This window comes from Mauremys mutica, chromosome 12 (genome assembly GCF_020497125.1).
Source record: "Mauremys mutica isolate MM-2020 ecotype Southern chromosome 12, ASM2049712v1, whole genome shotgun sequence".
NCBI classification, from domain to species: Eukaryota; Metazoa; Chordata; order Testudines; family Geoemydidae; genus Mauremys; species Mauremys mutica.
In genome coordinates, this window is record NC_059083.1 from 75,545,140 (window position 1) to 75,566,663 (window position 21,524).

Genomic DNA, 21,524 nt, shown 5'->3' on the forward strand with positions numbered 1-21,524 from the left:
TGCCTCTGCAACTTTCTGCACCAGCTGCCTCTCCTACCCCAGTAAATGGTAGAAAAAGGGATATCAGGTGTTCAAGGGGTGGTTGTGACCGGGAGGGGACATGGAGTAGTAGAGCTCTACCATGCCTAATCCTCCCTGGCATAAGAGCCATTATGGGCCTTACACCAGTGGCAGACGTTAGAATAGGCTCCCTACTGTTCTTACTTCCACAGGGGCTGGATTGATGAGGATCAGCGAGCTGTGACTGGCTCCTATTGGCCACGGTTTGATGTCGTGGTGAACTGGGGCCAAAGTTTTTAGACAGTACAATTCAGTTTTTTTCTTTCATCAGAGAAGTACACTGTGATACTGTAGATTTAATGTTCACATTAGATTTCCCCCGTTCAGTTACTGTGATTGCTGCCATGTTAACATGAGACCCAGGTTTGTGACCAGAATGTTGTTTGAACTAATTGAGATTTTTTTTATACTGACCGATAAAATACAATCTCTTACAAATACAGTAGCAAAATGGAACTTACAGTCAAAATCTTGATATGTGAACCAACATATCTTTTTTCTTTGTAATTGCAGGCAGCAGCTAGCAAAGTACCCTCAGGATACCATGGGGAGGATTTGGAAGATGGTAAGTAGAACATACTTAAAAGATGCTTTGAGTTGCATGGTGAAGCATTGACGATGGAACCACCGTAGCTGTCTGAAGAAACACCACTGTCTTGTATAGGCACAGCCCAATCATTTGTCCCTGATGTTTAGTTGGAGGGAAGGCACTAGCAATAAACGGGAATAGTTAGCTTGAGTCAGTGAAATGAGAGAGGCATGCACCCCTCTCCAGTTTTGTTTGGAGTCTCCAGGCTACATTTATTGGTCAATTTGTTATGGGAATACTACAGATTAATTTCTGTAACTTGCTTTATATGATTCCAACTTTCGTCTCACATAAATTTCTCAAGTATTGAAATCAATTGCTCATTATATTGCTGTGGGGAAACAGAAGACCTGCTTGTGTGTTTATATCCTGTGAGATGGTGTTCAGAAACATATAACCCTGTGCAGTTACTACCAATAATTCTAATACTGGCAACTGGAAAAATAACCAGTATCCTCCATTACTCTGCAGGATCTCAGGATGGTTGGCAATTCCGCCCCCCACCCAGGGGCGTCACAAGTAGTGAGGAGTACACGTTGTGTAAGAGGTAAAGTGATATTGTTTTATTGGTGATGAGAAGCACCTCTGTTTAAGGGATAATTTCATTTCTTTTATTTGCCAATAACTGTTTAATTCATGAGTGGAGAAACTATGAGGTCAAGGAATATAACCTACCTGTTAGATCAGGGAACCCATTCACAGTGTGACTCTGGTTGTCACTTCACTTCTCAGCACATCAGTTTCTCTGTCTGTAAAATGAAGTCAATAACACCAACCCTTAAGTATGATTAGTCCCATTTTGCAGAGGGAGAAGCGCGCGCACACACACACACTCACACACACTGCCTTGCTCAAGATCACACAACCTGTGCTAAGATTGGCATTCTTAGCTCCTAGTATCAGAGGGGTAGCCATGTTAGTCTGGATCTGTAAAAGCAGCAAAGAATCCTGTGGCACCTTATAGACTAACTGACGTTTTGCAGCATGAGCTTTCGTGGGTGTATACCCACTTCTTCGGATGCAAGTGCACTTGCATCCGAAGAAGTGGGTATTCACCCACGAAAGCTCATGCTGCAAAACGTCAGTTAGTCTATAAGGTGCCACAGGATTCTTTGCTGCTTTTAGCTCCTAGTCTCTTTCTCAGTCCATTAGACCATGCTGCCTGTGTATGGAGTATGTAGTTTTTATCATTAGTAAAAGCGCCAAAAGATATATTAACCTGGGAAGTCCTGCACTGTGACTTGATTCTGTCTTGCATGTGTCATGTATACAGAAATTAATTTCCCAGGATGTGTAGCAATCTGACCTGCTTTTCAGCTGGTATGATTGAGCCTGTGAAAATCTAGGTGGTTTGGACCCGATTTTTCAGAGGTGCTGAGCACCTGCAATTCCCAGGTGTCAGCAGGTGTTGTTGGTGCTCAGCATTTTATAATTTCATGCTGGTAATCACGCCAGGAGATTGACAACTTGATGTTTGGTAGCCTTTTGATGACATTCACATAACAGGAGCACTGTGTGAAGTTTGTCATCTTGTTTCTGGGCGTGGTTATTTGAATGTTGCTAATTTTTTTTTTTTTTTTTGCCATATGAAAGAAGCTGCAGCATTTTAGAAAAATCAAGCCCTCTGTTTTTAACTCTCAATATTGTACCTTTATAAAGAGTGGCATTTTGAGCCAGATTTTTAATCCCAATTCTGAATTTTGTTCCATTAAAGATATAATCTAATGTCTACTGATTACTTCTGTATTACAGGAGCTATTAACCTAGTGAATCCATGTGATTATTAGAATTCTGGCTGTGGGAGTTAGATTTATTTATAAAGAGACAGTAAGAACACTGAATATTCATTTTTGAAACCACAGTTGTCTTGAGGGTGGCACATGGCAATAGAGATGTGGCATCTACTAGATAATGAAATGAAGGAATTGCAAGACGTACTCAATAAGGAACTGAATGTGTAAAATAAATGTAATTGTTGCTAGAAGTACTGAGAAATGAAAGAATGTGCAAAACTAGTTAATGGTGAATGATTTAAAGTGCTGTGTCTTCCTATTATGTGCTGATGAGGAAGAACCCAAGTACTTGTTTCTAGAAATATTTTCTCGAAAATGAGAACACTTCTAATACAAAGGGAAAACATTTTCTAATTAATAGTAAAAATTCCAAATATCCAGCAGTGTATATTATGGTGTATTTTTTTTATTAGGTCAGGAATTAATTTGAAATTTCTTCTTAAAGGATGTTGATAAAACTATAGATTCAAAACACAGTCTCTTACATGTATTGCTAGTAATAGTACAGATTGTTTTAAATTTAAACAATTTCTTTTACTTACATTTTTATAAATTTGTTTTGTGTTTGCCCTTCATTTAGTTTAGTCTGTGAAAATAGACTAGTCAGTTTCACTCTAGAATTTCAGCACTGGTACAGTGATGTTAGAGACATTGCAGGGGAGTGTTTAAATCCAAACAAAGAATTGTTTTCAGTGAAAATATTTTAAGTAAATAATATGAGAACACTTCTGTTAACATGATATCTAAAATGTTTACTTTCTTTTATACAAAATTTACACTTTGAACCTTCACAACACAGTGGCATCATTTTAAACTTTCTAAACTTTTCTTAAAGGTAAAGAGTATGCTAATTCAAATAATAAACTGTAAGTAAATGTGGCTTGTATATCAGACACTTTGCTTCAAGTTTTTTCTGTGATTTTTTTAAATTACATAGCTCAAGATTTACCATCTAATTTGCATTGTTACATAATATATTTACTACGAAACGGTCATAACATTAATCATCATATGCTGTATCTATCAATGATTTGAGTATCTAACTTGTAACTTACTGTGGTTTGACCTAGTTGATCCATCCTCTTTTTCAGTAACACATCAATGTGGGAAGATGTCTAAATTCGTTCTGTAGTGTAAATTTATATATGAACATAATGTTATAGTTACACATTTTCTACATTTAAAAGATCATGGCTTGAATCCTTGGCTGTCGTCAGCTGTTTGGTACATGTGGTGTTATAATTAATCAATTTTAGGTTCCTCATGTAGAAGTGAGGATTGTCTGCTGTTTATGCTGTATACCAGATGATTTCATAATACTGTTAAACCTTAAAAATTAAATTGTATCCTCCAGTTCTCCCTCCATCTAGTCTAATTTTTTAAGTATTTTCAGCTTTAAAGAATGATACAACTGCAGCTGCAGCAGCTGACATGTTTAAAGTTCTAGCTACAAAAATATTTTCCAAATATAGCTATTTGAATGCAAAGTGTAGAATAACAGCTGCATAGCATTTTCTGAGAAAACTGCAATTCTTAAATTGTGTGTGGGCGATAAGATGACACTAAAGGGATTTCTTAATTTTAAAGCGTAAGCAAAATGATATCACATAGGAACATTACTTTACATTATTTAAAAAAAAACCCACAGATATAATAAAGTATTATACACATACTTGGTCTGACTCCCTTGTTTCAGAGAGGTTGGTGTTCAGTATGTCCTTTGGGAGATTTTCTAAACCTACCTATAAAACATTTACACAATATGTACTAAAAGTTAACTAAAAGAACCACATGATGTCACTGTTGCTTCAGAAAACTTCTGCTGAAAGAGCACTTATCTGATAAGTAATAACATGACCTCTAGGGAAAAGTTTGTCATTGACATTGTTAGGTGTTCAGCACGTATTTGTTTGAATGTAAAAGGTTCTTAGTAAAGTGATTTATGGCCTTTTATGGTTAAATTGGAAAAATTCTGCATACACCATTATGGGCATTACTGCAAGAGAGGCTGCTGCTGAACAATCCTGTATGTACATGTATATGTAGCTAAACCAGTTTCTAGTGACTGATCCTGCAATATTATGTTTTATGGGAGAGAATCAAAAGCCAGAAGAAAACTCTTTGAAGTGAAATCTCAATTATTGTTTGTTTGTTTTTAAATTGGAACTTTGAAAAGTTTGAGGCATAATTGTCTTTCATGTTTTATGTAGATTTTTAGAGCAAGGGATCTGCAGGTACGGTGCACAGTGTACTTCAGCACATTCCCAGGAAGAGCTAACAGAATGGCAAAAACGATACGCTTCCCGCTTGATAAGATTAAAACAACAGAAAGAAAACAAACAATGTTCGGGTAGTTATATGGAAACCTTGATTGAGAAATGGATGAATTCATTATCTCCTGAGAAAGTGGTAAGGAAAACAAACTCCTTCTCGGTGTTCATATTTAAAACTATAAGATGAGCCTATTTTTAGCCCTTACCACTAGAACTGGTCAAATTATTCATTACGAATAAACTTTTCCTACTTACAAAACTTTCATAGACTGAGAGTAGTTTCTACAAATGCAGTTGTTCTCCTCAGGAATTCAGTAAGGAGTTTGTGCTACAGCTTGTGGATTGATCGCAAATTGTCATGTGGTGGTGTTCCCGCTCCCTGATTGGATGGTGGTACTTTTTAAACTGAAGCATTAATTTTCAGTGGCAAATACTCCTTTTTGTGCGTGACTCCCCTTCTTTGCTTGCAGTTGCAGGAGTTTGCATGAAGAAAAGCCATTCCTCAAACTTCATTTGGTCATACAAACGTTTGTGAATACTAAAGAGTAAGGGTTATGGATCTGATCAAACCCAACAGCTCTTTGCAATTCCAAAGAATGTTTGTGGCACTAGTTTTGCAGCATTCAACCAGCTCTTCTGACACGAAGGAGTTTCTTTTCACTCTATCTATTGTTGATAAAATCTGGGAAAAGTGGGCAATTTGCCAAACGGTTTAACGAGCAGAAAGCCTGATTCTGCTCTCATGGTACTCTAGTACTCTCACTGAAGTCACTGAGGGCTTGGCTACACTTACAAGTTGCAGCGCTGGTGGAGGCTTTCCAGCGCTGCAACAACACCCCGTCCACACTTGCAGGGCACAACCAGCGCTGCAACTCCCTGGTTGCAGCGCTGGCTGAAAACCCATCCCGGCAGGGGTATAAGGAGTGCAGCGCTGGTGATCCAGCGCTGCCCAGCAGGTGTGGACACTCACCAGCGCTTTACCTGTCCTCCAGGGAATAAGTAGTTATCCCAGAATTCCTGTTCAGCCACTCTGCACATCAGTTTGCACTCTACTGCTCTTGCCTCAGGTGACCCGCCCTGTAAATGCCCCGGGAAATTTAAAAATCTCCTTCCTGTTTGCTGCAGCCAGGTGTGGAGTGCAATCAGTTTTAATCAGTTACAGGTGACCATGCCTCCACGCGGCAAATGAGCCCCAGCATGGAGCACTGGTGAATTGCAGGACCTCATCAGTGTTTGGGGTGAGGCATCTGTTCAGGCACAGCTGCGCTCCGGCCGTAGGAATTACGATATCTTTGAGCAGATATCAAGGGCCATGCTGGATCGGGGCCATGATCGGGACGCAGTACAATGCAGGGTGAAAATTAAAGAGCTGCGGAGTGCCTATTACAAAGCCCGAGAGGGAATCGACGATCCGGAGCTGCTCCCACGACCTGCCGTTTTTACAGGGAGATGGATGAGATACTTGGGGGTGACCCCACTGCCAATCCCAGGATAACGATGGACACTTCTGAGCAGGCTGGGGGACAGGAGGAGGAGGCGGAGGAGGCGGCGGAGGCGGAGGCGTGGGGGGGGGAGGAAACCGCGAGTGAAGGAAACCCCTTCCCACAATACTCAGCGCCAAAACGGCGCCAAAACGGGACGAGGTGCTCTGTGGGATAGCTGCCCACAATGCACCTCTCAATACAGCGCTGGAAAGTGCTGCAAGTGTGGCCACACTGCAGCGCTGGTAGCTGTCAGTGTGGCCACACTCCAGCGCTGGCCCTTCCACAGCTGCATGACCAGCGCTGTAACTCCCAGCGCTGCAACTTGTAAGTGTAGCCAAGCCCTGAGAATATTGGGTCTGTTGGGAATGCTGTCTCGGTGCCTTATTGTATAAGACCCTTATTTCCAACTGAAATATTAGACATAACTGACCTAAACTGATTTTTGAGATCCAGGCTTATGAAAATCAGGTAGTTTTTGTTATCCCTGGGTGCTGGTTGTTTGGATTTCTTTCCGTAAATAATGTGATGTTGTTGAGTTACGGTCTTAATTGTTGTTTGCCTCTCTGATTTAGCGTATATCTGAATTAGTTCTTGTCCTGTGCTGATATTAGAATCCTGCACAATCTTTTTGCTGAAACCAACCCTCAACTTAGGAAACAATCATTTTAGGCTTTCTGTTTTAAGATATTAACTTGGCCTGAATGTCTTCTTTACTGACAATGTTTGTAGAAGTTTAATGTTAGGTTTCTTTCTCTTTAAATCTAGCTTAGTGAATGTGTAGAAGGAGTGAGAGTAGAGCATAATCCTGAACTATCGGTTACTGTCACCACCAAAAAGTCTCAACAAACGTGGACATTTGCTCTCACTTGTAAGGTAGGATTCCTCCTCTTTTGAAAATGGATAAATATTAAAGCTAGCATGCTGCAGCACTTGACTCTTATTTCTTTGCTGCAGGAAAACCACAGACTTTTGAAATTAGTGTTTCAACTCCAAAATGGTTCTTTTAAAGTGAAGTAGTGGGGCATGGCCCAACCTCCACTCTGTTTCTCCCCACTGGGGTGGCGATTGCCGGTGTGGATGCTGGGAGTTATGGGGACACTATGTTCTGGAGAGTGCAGAGACTCAGCTGTGCCTGCTGAATGAAGTTGAGGCTTCTTTTAGCCTCCCCTAATCTGACCTCAAATGAAACACTTCATAAAATAGTTTTCAGCATTTTATTGTCACTTCAATATTTGCATTTCTCTGTAGCCTGCAAGAATGCTGTATCGAGTGGCATTGCTTTATGATGCCCATCGTCCTCATTTCAATATCGTTGCAATATCTGCTGGAGACAGCACTACCCAGGTATCACAAGAAGTCCCAGAAAACTGTCAGGAATGGATAGGAGGAAAGATGGCCCAAAATGGAATAGATCATTACATTTACAAAGTCAGTATAGCCTTTAACACGGAAATCTTTGGAACATTTCGCCAAACCGTAGTGTTTGATTTTGGGTTGGAACCAGTACTCATGCAACGAGTAATGATTGATGCTGCTTCAACAGAAGGTAATGTTCAGCTATTTTTCTTTTTCTACTGAACAGACTTGATAGACATGTCCAAAAGAATGTTTCTCTTTGTGGTAATTTTGAGAATCAGAAACACGTCCTGCAGTGCTCATCAGTCAGTATGATCAGCATCCTGTGATATGATGATCAGTTTACTATAAATACACGATAATTTGTCGTACTATCTTTTTTCCTTTTCTCATCTCTGTGCAGAACATTTATGTTAGCAGATAATGAATGTCCTCCATGATATAATATATAATGTCTTACATGTCTATAAATGTAGATTTTGGGCTAGATCTTCAGCAGGTGTTAACTGCTGTAGTGTCATTGGAGTTAATGTTGCTTTGCCAATTTACAGGGGACCGTCTGGTCCTAAGTGCTGATATAGAAATGCTAGAAATTGTAGGAAAGCAATATTGTCTCTACTTGTACTGGGCAGAAAACATGATTATCTTTATGTGTTCAAGTTAAATTTGAACTAAATGTTGCCATGGTCATATTGTTCTGTTTGCTGCATTGGTCTGTTCCTGTCAGTTACAGGAAATCAGGATTTTCGGTTCTAGGCACCTCATTCTCAGAAAGATGGCTACAAATTGGTAGGCATTCAAAGAAGAATGGGAAAGATGATCAGGGAGCAGGAGTGATTGATTTATGGGGAAAGATTAAAAGAGCTGAATGTGTGTTGCTTGGCAACAAGCAAAGAAGGTAGGGTGAGGCCTGGTAGTCATTTGTGTGTCTACGAAGATTGGAGAGATGGGAAGACTAATGGGCCTAAGAAGCATTTTTACAGTGTTGCAATGAGAATAACCAGGTTTAATGAGATGAAACTAAGGGAAGGAAAATTGAGGTTGTGTCTGAGAAAAATAGATATAATAGATTTTGGCAGCGTTTCCCAAGAGAGGTGGTTACAACTCTTTTGCTTGGGACATTTTAAAGCAACTGAATGCTAGAGTCAGACAGACGTGAATAATGGCTGATATTCAGTTCTGCTTTGCTAGTATCATTTCTCATTGTTTTTGAATAAATAAAACCAATTTGTTGCTGCTGCTTTTCTGACTAACTTTCCCTTTTGCAAAAGAATTTCCAGATTAGCACACGAAAGCCTTTCTTTCTTCACAGTTTTGAGTCATTTGTCACAGTTTCTAGTTAGTGTTTGTGTTTTGCTTAGGCTATTCTGAAATGCTTGTGGTCCTGTTAATGCTTTTTTTTTGCACAGACATTCTCCAGATGCTGATTAGGTTCAACTTCAAAACATGCTCTATGAAGAATTTTAATTTTTTTATGTGACAAAGAATTTTCCTTTGAGGCAAAGGAGATTCAACAACCCCCCCCCCCCCCCCGGCTCAGAAACAGTTCGGTATAGTCCGAAGATCATTAGAAATATTTTGCTTGGCAATAGTTGATTTGTCCAGAAGACTTAAAATATTGAGAAGCCAAGAGCTGAGCACTGATTCTTGGTTTGGAAATGGCCCATTTATCCGAACTGGAGGTCAGGACTAAGAACCATTTAGCATAATCTCCTCCTAAAGGCGGTAGGAACATACAACCAGTTGTACGCCTGTTAATTGTAAATCTTAGGAAATTGATGAGATCCAGACCAAAATTGTCAAAACTGCTTAGGAGGGGCAGAAATATGTTGACTGATTCTGACTGAAATAGAGTATGACTGTCTGGGAGATTACCAGAATACTTGTCAATTAAGAGTATTTTTTCTCTTCAGGAAGAGTTTCTCTAGTCTGTCTATTGCAGTCATCAGGGAATCCCAGGAAGAGCTCAGCTTACAAAGATTTGAAGGAACATTGATTTAATTTTTGGCAGAGGTCATAATTCTGCAGGCTATTGTTATTAATTTCTTGTTACCCTTCAGAGATATATTGCAGAGACTCTTTCCAATTTCTAGCATCTCCAGATCTATTCCTATGTCTTTGTGATCCAGGAAATTCATATTTCCTTGTTTTTTAGTGATGCAAGACTTTTTTAAGATCTTTTTATTAGCAGTAATAATGATAGATGTCATTACTAAACACTAATACACACAGTATGTGCGTTGCTAGAGTTCTTGCTTTTTGCTATTCCTATCCTTTGTTTACATAGAACAGATGTACATTTACCGGATCAGCAAAGAGAAAATGTAAATAGCAAATGCCATAGTTTATGAACTGTTCTTTCCAGATAACCTGAATACTTTTAGCCCAAAGCAGGAAGTTGTAGTGTCCACAATACACTAGAATTCCACATAGGGTATGTTTCAGAATGCATGAGATACTATGTTTAAGAGCAAGGCTGTGGTCTTTTCGGGAACTATTATGTGATCTCCATGTAAGAGGACAGCTAACCAGAGCTGACAGGTTTCCAAAGTCAGTAAACTTGCAGAGACTCCAGCGTCCTTGCACTGTAGAGCTGTTTAAGACCAAGAGAGCCAACCCATAATGTATTTGCAAAGGCAAAAGTATTAATCTTCAGATGAGTCAGTGTCCTTGTCAGCTCAAACTGCTAGGATTTCTCAGTGCTGACTACTAAAAATAGATCAAGGGCAGGGGCAATATAAATGGCACTCTGGTGCAAAATGGAAAGATGAAGCTGCATAGTGTAATGCCTTCCGAGTTCACTACAGCACCTCTTTTTTGAGATGTCACATCTCTGAATGCAGAGAGATAACAAAGGAAATCTCCAATCAGTCGGATTATTATTAATATTTATCTAATGCCCCAAAGTGCACTAGTTTCTTTACAACCAAACATAAGTATAGAGTCTTTCCCTTAAGAGTTAACAATCTATGTAGACAGCATATGGGAGAGGTAAGGATTGCAACTGAAAACAAGTGATGGAATAGTGGTTAGGCATATATCTTGTTCCATGTGGGTGTTTTGCATTTATATTTCCTTAGGCAGTGGAATGTTGGGTTATAGTATGTAGAGGTCTGACGGAAGAAGTAACATTGAACAAACAACCCTGAAAGAGGCCTTCACCTTTTGTTGCCGAGTGCCTACACTACCGGTACAAATCCTTATATGACAGATAGATCTAGGCAGTGACTTGGGAAGGTCAATAATAACTTTTAAGGATATTGGAGTTATGACATCATGAAAGACAAGCATCCTCCTTTTTAAATAGTATTAAAAAGAGACATTTAAGTTGAGCAGCGTCTTGTCACTTTTCTTGGGGAGCTCTCTCTTTCATGGAAGAAGTTACAAGTAATCAAGAGAAGATTAGTTTTTCATGCAGTGAAAATGTTCTTAGAATTGGAAATGCACAAGATTCTTAAGAAAGCAACCCTGTATGCACATTCTGTGTTAACACTCAGAAAATAGTTATGTCAGACCAACAGTTACAGGAAGTATCTGTAGCATGCAATATCAAATGGCCAATTTCCTAGCAAACAAGGACAAGTGTCCTGGAAGTCTGAATGAGCTGTTACACTCTTAATATATGATCAGTACAGGAAAATGTCATGGTGGATAATTCCTAATTCTGAAATCACCAAACATGGGCCTTTTTCTCCTGTTGCACATCATTAGCACCTAACATCATTCAGTTTAGAGGAAGAAGAGAATTATTTATATCTTCTTTCTAATCTCTATTAGATGAACTTTCAAAAATATTAGAGTAGTTTACTAAGTGAGACAGACCTGTTTCCTATGGCTGAAGAGTGATGTTAATCTGAGATTCCTGTTGCTAAACTGGCCTCATATTATCACTCAGACGTCACATTTTTCATCTCTTTAGGGTACAGAATGATAAAGATCAAATGAAATATTTTATTTGAGGTTAGAGGGTCTCTAAGTCTTTCACAGGCACTGCTGTGATATCTGGGCACACATTTTAAACCCGATTCAAAGATGATACATTAAAACGTAGCTATTGCTTCACCATGAATGCTAAACCATTTGCAGCTTTTAGCTTAAGTGTAGTTCTGTTACATGAAACCCCTACTTAGTCCTCCAGATAGCAGTTGCCATGTGTTGATTTTTTGCCATGTTAATGGCTATTGCAGGGGACTGTGAAAAATTCTTGACTTCATGTTTATGATTTGGACTACAATATAGAGACATATCAGCGCTAACTAAGGATAGACTGAAACATTAATTTCCTTCCAATTATCAATGTGGGTCACACTTTCCAAGTGATGCTTGGAGAATTAATTGTGTGTGTACGATGTGAATCTTTTCAAATGCTTAACCCTAATGTTATAATAACCTAGGACTTAGTTTTTAATATGCTAAAGGCCGTTCATGTCCTGCAAGTTTTGAGATTCCCTATCACCTACCCTACTGGTTCCTCCCCAGCTTAGCTGCTATGATTTACCTTGTGAGGTTCATGTGTAGTTTCTCTGTTTTTGGAGGGGAAAGGTGTTTGCTATTATATCTAACCTTTGAAAAGGACATGCAGATACTATGGATGCTTCTGACTGCTCTTAGTTATAATAATAGACTCCTTCCATCACTTGTTTAATTTGTCTGCTCTCTCTGTTTCTATCTGTAGAGTTGTTATATTTTGATATTCTCTTATTCTTGTGTGTGAGTTGGTTCTTGTGTCTGTTTTCAGTCAACATCTGAAGTTGGAGTAGTTCTTCAACAGTAAAATTATGAAAGCTGTCCTAGACAAAGGAGAATGTTATCTGCAGTTTCATTATTTTAAGATAGCTGAGTGACTTCAGTAATCCTGTGTTCTCCTTGAAGAACCAAACCATATTCTGTTAGTTAAAAATTAAGTTTAGCTTATAAATTCACGATTATTCTGTTTTACATGAATAAGCTATGGTGGGGAAAAACTAACATTTCCCACTTATATATGTCATTTACATGTGATCAAAGTGTGGAAAATTATCTTGGAGAATTTGAACTGAAGTCTTGTCCCTGTTTGTATCTCCACATGCAGATCTTGAATACCTGATGCATGCACGGCAACAGTTACTAACTACAGCTAAGCGTTGGGATTCTACTTCTAAGACTATTGTAGATTTTGAGCCTAATGAAACTACTGAATTGGAGAAGAGCCTTCTTATCAGATACCAAATTCCTCTATCTGCTGACCAGCTGTTTACACAGTCTGTCCTGGACAAATCATTGACCAAGACCAACTATCAGTCACGGTTGCATGACCTCCTTTATATTGAGGAAATAGCACAGTATAAGGAAGTCAGCAAGTAAGTAATACTTTTACAAAATTCTGTCTTAAATGACTATTGCTGTTCTACTAAAAATAATTAGGATGTCACCCTTTCATTGTAATTGCACTTCTCTGACTGGTCTTGAAAGGGCTAACAGTTTAGCCATTAAACCTTCTCACATCTTTAAAGTAAATTAAGAGTGGATATGAGTCTTGAAATCTTACCTCTTCTTAGAGGAGAATGGAAATATATACTGTAGAAATAAATGGCTGTGAAGATAAAGAGATGTCTTCATTAACCTTTGGTTAGGGTTAGACACTCTAACCTCATATGTACTGTATTTTCCTAGGGGCCTTTTTTTCCTTCTTATAGCTTCCCAAATACAAAACAATGTTGAGGACAGTAGGGGCAATTTAGAATGGTTCTGTTCCCTTGCCAAAAAAGAGAGTCTGTTACAGTTCAGTTAACTGTGACATCTTCAAATAAAATGGGTTTCAGAAGAGAAAAATATTACCGTTCTTCTCTATAGATGATTGCAGGTTTAAGAAAACTTTTGAATCCTCCTCATGTCATGGTGGGCCAGATCCTGATTTCTGTTGCACACATGCACATCTAGAGTAACTACTTTGGAGAACTGATGCTTTACCTACTATTTGCTAAACAGGCAGACTGAGTAATAGCTTTACAAGTGTAAGACTGGCACAGAACATAGACTCTATTTTTTATTATTTGTTATTTATGTGCTGTCCAGCACCATTAGACATATGAGAAGGATGCAGGTGGAAAAATAAGGTACACGTTTCAGGCTCATAGTTGTGCTATATTAGACCATTTTTCTATTTTGACATTCGTGATTAATGATCTCACCTTCACTTGTATGGTATGAAAATCTTTTAAGGTGACATACCCCTAGATCAAGAACTCTTATTGGCATTATTTCCCCCTTAACTTGATGTGGTAGCAAGTAAAATCTTGTATTTACCAATACAACAATGCCTTCTGAAGAGCACTGTGCCTCCGGACGTAGTCAGGAGTTTAATTGAATTATGCAGTGGTCATTTAAGAATATTAATAATATGTACTATTATTGAAGGAGACTTTTTTGAAGCAGGAAAATAGTATCTATTCATTTTGCTTTCTTATCTGGTAAAAGTGATAGTAAACTTGAACCAGTTAGCTGAATATACCTGGTCATAGCTCTCCTCCCTTGGGGAGCTGGAATTTAACATACAAAAAATTTGCTTCTACATGATGTTGTTTTAAGCAAACTAACAGATTCCCCCTTGCTGACCTCCATCACACATATTTTTATGGTGGTTTATCTTTCAAGGCTTTTTAAACCAAGATCAGACTTAGAGAAAACAGTGATACAAACAACAAATAAATAATGTTTTTACTATGTTAATATTCATGTTGAAAATTACGTTGCCAACATCTAATGGAAGACAAAAGAGCAGCTTGCATGTACAAATGATGGAATAATGAGTACATTCCAATACATGATGCTTCACTTTTGGATAATTTGGTACTGCAATAAATTATTGCTATTGCATGACTTTCTGTTAAGTGGATTAATAAACATAAGTTCTATACATGTTTTTTAAGTGTCTTCTGTTTGGTAGAATTGATGATAGAAATCTTCTTCTTTTGATTAAATTATGTTATAATCAACCCATTTTAATACACTGGGTCAAACTTCTACATACCTGTGATCCCATGTGCCTTAGGTCACAAGTGGTGATTGTTGTGGATCTTGCTAGCTTCTAGTAGATATTTGTACAGATCATAAAACAGCTGATTGTCAACAGAGTGTCTCAAGAGAGGTCCAGGACTGGAATAATTTGCAGTCCATGGTTGCAGTGCATTGTTGGGTTAACCAGTACTGCTGGTTCCTCACTTTCATCAGCCCCTAATTGATCCTCTTTAGAAGGTGGCGGTGTACCTGATTTGAAAATGATGCTATAGGCCTGAACATGCACAGGAAAATGCAGAGCAGAGGTTAAAACCTGAGGCCACTTTATGGCTTCATATGCAACAAGTACCACCATACCTGCTGTATCGAGACCCCTGCAATACTTAGACACAACTTGGTGAATTGATGATACAGTAGAATCACCAGCTTCCTGGTGGTGCTTGCTTTAAATCAAATGTTGCCCTTCGGGCTAATTTTTCAGTAGTGACACCTCCAATTTTGAGCTCAGAATGCACCTGTTTGTGTGCACATGGGCATTTTTTCAGCAAAGGTGGATTATGCAGTGTGCTCTGCATAGGCCTATATGCAGAAGCCTTTTGGAAGCTGCAGCCAGTGTAGAATTGAGCCCGCTGATTATTATTAAGCAGAGTTTCCCTCTTGGAGCACATAATCCGTACTCCAAAATCTGCACTGGCTGCCGGTTGATTTTCAGATCAAGTGTTGGTTTTGATCTATGACGCCCTAAATGGTTTGTTTCTGTCTGCCTGCGAGACTGCCTCTCTCCTTGTGATCCTATAGCACAGGGGTAGGCAACTTATGGCTCGTGTGCCAAAGGCGGCACACGAGCTGATTTTCAGTGGCACCGGTCCAGGGGGGCTCTGCATTTTAATTTAATTTAAATGAAGCTTCTTAAACATTTAAAAAACCTTATTTACTTTACATACATCAATAGTTTAGTTATATATTATAGACATTGAAAGAGACCTTCTAAAAATGTTAAAATGTATTATTGTCACGCGAAACCTTAAATTAGAGTGAATAACTGAAGGCTCGGCACACCACTTCTGAAAGGTTGCCGACCCCTGCTATAGCGAATGTGGTTATTTCCAGCACTTGAGCTAACAGCCCTCACTATAAGCAAGAGGGTGTTGTTTGCAGGCCTTCTTGGTGAAGGATTCAGCACTCTGGTTCTTGTTCCTAGCCTTGATTTTGAGCCTGGCTCTTTTTTTCCTTTTTTTTTAACCTTTGAGGCACACTGCAAATTGCAGTGCTTGTCCCAGGCTTTCCTTGGAGGGCCAAAGGACAAGTGCTGAAAGGTGTCATGTGGAAGAGGTTGCGATGGCATTGGTAAAGCATCTTTAATTGACTGTCAAAGGGAGTCTGGTGGGGTTGGGAAGGTCTTGGTGAGCTTCACTTCATCAGATCACAGAATGGAACATATAGTAAGGATATATATACATACAGAGAACTTAAAAAACTGGCACACAGAGCCATATTCTGTATGGGATATTTGGTCTTTTGGGGGGCTATAGTCTGCATTGGCAGTGGATGGGCTAATGATCTGGTAAGTCTTAAACTTTTGTGATGTAAATATAGACAATGACCTTTTCCCTAGCTAATTAGAAATAGAAGCATAATTATGTTGAAATTTTATAACATTGCTATGAAGGTTGGAATATTGGGCAGAGGGCAGATTTGCTGAGGTTTTGACTGATAGATTTTCCCTGTTCGTTTTTACTCTTCTTGTCTCCAGCTTCATGCTGCCCAGAAAAATCTGAGAAAGAAGTAAATCAAACACTACAAAAGTTTTGAGGTGGCATGATGACTAAGACAGCTGAAGTTTCAAATTAAACTCAAACTTAGTTTTTCTCACCACCTGAGAGTTCATCTCTCAGTGAAGAAGTATTTCTAAAATTACACAAAGCTTGAATTTACAGTATAAGAACTCTCAAAAATTAATTATGGCTTTTGTGGTAAAGTGTTTATGCGAGAGCACACTAAAAAGTGTTAATTGGACTTGCATTTCTGATTAGCTGAACATCAGATCTTTAAGTGTTAGTGTGAAAGCATCCATTGTGTAATCCAGAAAAATGATGTCAAATATGAGAGAAACCTCAAAAACATTTTTTTTTATTTTTTTAAATTTTTTTTGGTAAGTTGTTTGGGAGACTAAGGAGTTTATTTCCTCTTAGAAAAGCACCATGATGTACTTTTTGAAAGAACCTACAGTAAAGCAAATGGTAGCTATGAACGTTACAGTGGCTTAGTAATTAATACACTAGGATAGGGAGCATTGGACTGGGAGGCAAGAAACCTGGGTTGTGTTGCTGCCTTCACCCCTGATTTGGAGTGTTAAATTGCGCAGATGGCTAAGGCTTGCTCTTTCAAACGTGACCTTTAATTTTCGGTGCTCCATTCTTGTGTGCCTAACTTTAGACACCTATGACCTAATTTTCAGAAGTGCTGACTGTCCAGGTCAACAGTTGAAGTCAGGAACTTCAGTTCATCCCTTCTGAAAATCAGGCCCTTGGTGTTTAAAGTTGAACACTCAAAATTAGAGGTCACTTAAAAAAAATCTGGCAGTTAACCTCCTTGTGCCTTGGTTTCACAATCTGTAAAATACTTCCTGACTTTACAGGGATGTTCAGAGGCTTAATTCATCCGTTTATAGAAACATACTTAGGAAAGTGCAATGCAAGTCCAAAATGATATTTTTAATTGGTCTGATTCAGATCTTTTGCTTAGGGAGTGAGGTTCATCTAGTTAAATCTTAAGCATGAACATGGAGTGTGCTCATGATCAATCTAAGACGGAAAGGGGGAGTGAATGAAGGAAGTGTAGTGCTTGAGTACTAGAGGATTTGGTAGTTGAATAGCTCACCTGAGGGTGTCTCCCTAGTCAATGGAAATAATTTAATAATCTGGAGAAGGTGGTTCTAATCAGTAGACTAGAACCAATGTAGCCACTTAAGATGATGCTGTAAAGAGTGGCATGTCTCAGAATAGGAGTAATATAGTTATTCAGCTAATATATGTGTAATAACATGGACTGTTTTAAATTGATTCAAGTTAGCAAAAGCTGTGATTAAATAAAAACATTAATACTGCCACCTGATATCTGACTAATAATGAGATTTTAAACATTACTGAGGTTTATCTACATTTAACACAATATTGCAGCAGTCATCTGGAATTAACATCTGTAACTGACTAATAGAGAATTCCGAATTATATATTGTCAGTTGACAAGGAAAAAGTCTTGCAATCTTTTTCCTAAATGCTTTTAGAAAGTGGAAGGAATTTATTTTAATTTTAGTCATGGTCTGCTGAATTCATGCTTTGAGGTAAACTAAATGATCACTTTTACTGCAAATTCCCTGGTAGCTATTACAGTGATCTTAAGTATACTGATGATGAAAAAATCATCTTAGTTCATTGCATTGCTTATTTGGCAGGGATGTTTGTGTGTCTTAGTATACATGTTATACAGAGAATGAAATACCACCACAAGGAGACAGACTTGCAGCTTTCATTTAAGCAAAAAGATTTATCAGATGTGAAAAAAAATCTTTCATGGGTTTAATAGGCATTTAACATGCACAGACGAGAATTGAAACTGGTTTGATTTTGCTACTAGTTTGGGACTGTGATACGTTGTAGTAAAGATTTTCTTTTACAATGGATTAAATAGTATTACATATGCACTTTTAATAGTTTACCAGGAATGGTTGGAAGGAAGCTGAATGGATTGAACAAGTTAGCATAATGTGGAAACAACATCAGCATCATATGGAGACAACACACAACAATAGAAAGTTCTCCATTTCACATGATAAAAAGATCACTGCTCATTGTAGTGGAAAGCAATATATTCTGCATCCCTTCTACTTTCATTGATGTATTCCCCAGTAACTCATTACAAAATATTAGGTTAAACTTGCTGACATTGAGACAGATATATGAGTGTTCGTAATACACTTCCATGGGAATGGCTGAATCTCCATTACTTGGCACATTTAGAAACCAGAATGAAGAAAGAACTAGAAAATGTATTGTATCGTTGTCCTTTAGAAAAGGAAAGGACAAGACAGGCTAATAGGTCATTTTTATCTTTAATATATATGACTTTTTTGAGAAGTGTAAATACAAAGAGTGGATTTGCTACTTCTACTGTAAATGCATTGTGGGTAGTCATGACTAAATGTTAGAGCAGAAAGAATTCACTGCCAGTGGGAGCTTTGTGCACAGATGCCCTATGTGATTAGGCATGTGATATGTTAGATATTAATCCTTCATTTAAAATAGATCCATTCTCATTATTTATTGGTCATTGCTTCTAATTTCATAAAGTTTTAAAAGAATCTGTTAAACTATGAGGGTATAATAGCCCTTTGCTCCTCTCAAGATGGCAGCCTGCCTTCTCTGATCAACACCTAGAACAGGATGTACAGAACAAATAGAAACTGTATTCTGTTCTGGACCTGGGTATATGTTCTTAAAGAATACGAAGTAGTCAATTCATGAATATCTCATAAGTTTACAAGATATTAAAATAACTTTTCATTGCTGCGAGAAAAATGCTGCAGATGTTACTCATGTAAAACTCTCATTGACTTCGGGCAGAGTTTTCCCTTAGTAAAAATTGCAGGATTTGGTTTTGTCTATTTAGAGCGTCTTTTTAAAACCTTCAGTGATGTTACTGCTTGTAACCACACTTTGATGTTAGTTACATTCCATTCAGAAGCAAAATAGACACTGTTTCCCTCAGATGTTTTTGTACTGTTGAGTTACTTCATTTGTTTACAATTGCATTCCTTCGTTTTATTATATATTGTTTTCCTTCACCAAAGTAATGTATATTTACACTTTTTTATAGCTTTACTAATTTATTTAATATATAGTTTTGTAATGAATAAATTTAACAATGGCAAAGAATATCTCAATTGTGTTATCCTTTATAGAGTTTCTTTACCTCATTGTCACTTTGCTTGTAGTGGGGTTTTAGAATCATGGATCAGATTTACTTGTCAAAAGAAGAAACTCTGAGGATCTCTTTTCCATTCTGAATAAACAGAGTAATTGTTACCCTTAAAGGACATGTTGCCCTTAAATAACATTTAAAAAGCCGCCATACCTGCCGTTACAGACAGAGCAGCTACTTGCAGGGGAATTTTTCTCTTATCAACAGAATTTGTAGCTGCCTTTCTGAATGGAGGCACAACGTTCTTGAATGTTCTACAGTACTGTGATTAAACTTCTCTTTCACAAGTCCAGATTCTGCCCCCCTTATTCACAATGAAAAGTTACGTACACAGTCCCATTGAACTGCTGTGAAAGAAGGTATAACTCAGTGAAAAGGAAATAGGGTTGGTTCCTGAATGTGTGGTGTCTCTGAACTTGGAGGCATTTTTTATTTGATTAACATTGTCTCCTGATTTCTAAAATCAGATCCTTTTTCTGAACTAACTTTATACTTTCTGATTTAGGTTCAACATAAAAGTGCAATTGCAGATTGTAGCAAGCTTCATGCTCACTGGTGTTTCCGGAGGTGCAAAGTATGCCCAAAATGGACAACTTTTTGGCCGCTTTAAGCTCACTGAAACGCTTTCTGAAGACACTTTGGCTGGACGGCTGGTGATGACCAAAGTCAATGCTGTTTATTTATTGCCAGTCACTAAAGAGAAGTCAGTACAGACCCAAGGAACCAAAGAGAAGGTTTATGAAGCAGCTATTGAAGAGAAAACAAAGGATTATATCTTCTTGAGAGTATCCAGGGAATGCTGTGAAGAACTTAATCTTCGAGCAGATTGTGAAATGCAGGTATGTTTGAATGGAAGAGTCTTGCTGTAGGAGGAATTGGTGCTACCGTTTTCCCTCCTAAAGTAATTACATGCCAAAGGACTAGAAAGATATTAATAGGAATTTTTTATTCCTTGTTATATGCAGAAAATCTAGCAAGGAGAATTTCAGATTAAAATTTTATGTTTATATTTGATTTTTATATGTAATAGAATTAATATTTTAATACTGTTAGAGTAAAAATATATTTTAATGAGACTCATTTCTGACATAAAACTTGTTCTGATATGGTTAAGCATCCTGTGCAAATCTTAGCTTGTGTGTCTTCATGTTTTCAAGGATACAGCTTGAGAGCTAATAAGACAGGTTTTTGAACTCCAGTTCAAACACTAAGCCATTTTTGTGCCGGAGTATGGACTTTTGTTCTGCAGAGCCTCTGGCTTCATCTTTATTTTCATGGGTTTGTGTCTGTGGTGGGGCATAGGTGTTCTTTCCACTTTTGACACCTACCTGCGATATTTCTCTATTCCTGTTTTCTTGATAGACCTGCTGCCTTTTGCCTGTCTGATTACTCTCCCTTTCTCTGCAGTCTCTCCTCGTGGCCCCCTGGGCTTCGTATTGTCTGGTTTTTGAGTATGTGTCAGTGTGGATCCTTCTGTAAATGCATGTGACTCTTAGGTTTTGTTTCTACTAGCAATGTCTGTTGGGGCCATGCATGTGCCCTTTGCCTCTTTGTGTTAGGGCATAAAGGGTGTGACCCTACTTCAGTTCCCTCTTATTGCCTGGGGCAGTGAGGTAGAATCCAGCAGGTGCAACCTACTGCTCTCTTCAGAGACCCGTAACTGGTCTTTCAGCCTATTTGGCTATCTTATCTTCACTATTTATCATAAAGCATGTTCCTTAAAAAAACAAACAAAAAAATTGTGGAAAATTTGATCAATGACTCCCAGGTACAGCGGGGCAAGGTGAGGCAAGGCACTTTGTGCCAGCTGCTAACCTTATATTGCAGTGTAAACCCTCTGTGAAGGATTGCAGGCCTTGAACCTGGGCCCATGGGTCCCCAGGCAGCGGTCAGACCATGGCTGCCACCCAGCAGCTCTTCTGAACCAGTGGAGAAGGGGGCTAGTGAAGCTCTAGCTCACAAAGAGCCCCACCCATGAAGAGGTACAGGAAGT

At 38.4% G+C, this 21,524-nt stretch overlaps 1 protein-coding gene across 3 annotated transcripts in view; it reads left to right on the top strand.

The window, feature by feature from the left end:
* HELZ (helicase with zinc finger) overlaps nt 1-21,524 on the top strand; it is a 137,263-nt gene that overhangs the window by 27,927 nt on the left and 87,812 nt on the right. For all 3 annotated transcript variants that reach the window (XM_044982944.1, XM_044982945.1, XM_044982946.1), the window contains 7 exons: nt 574-625; nt 1,121-1,196; nt 4,653-4,851; nt 6,965-7,072; nt 7,448-7,745; nt 12,627-12,894; nt 20,037-20,370. In XM_044982944.1, coding sequence (XP_044838879.1) covers nt 574-625; nt 1,121-1,196; nt 4,653-4,851; nt 6,965-7,072; nt 7,448-7,745; nt 12,627-12,894; nt 20,037-20,370 — 1,335 coding nt within the window. The remainder of the gene's footprint in view (nt 1-573; nt 626-1,120; nt 1,197-4,652; nt 4,852-6,964; nt 7,073-7,447; nt 7,746-12,626; nt 12,895-20,036; nt 20,371-21,524) is intronic.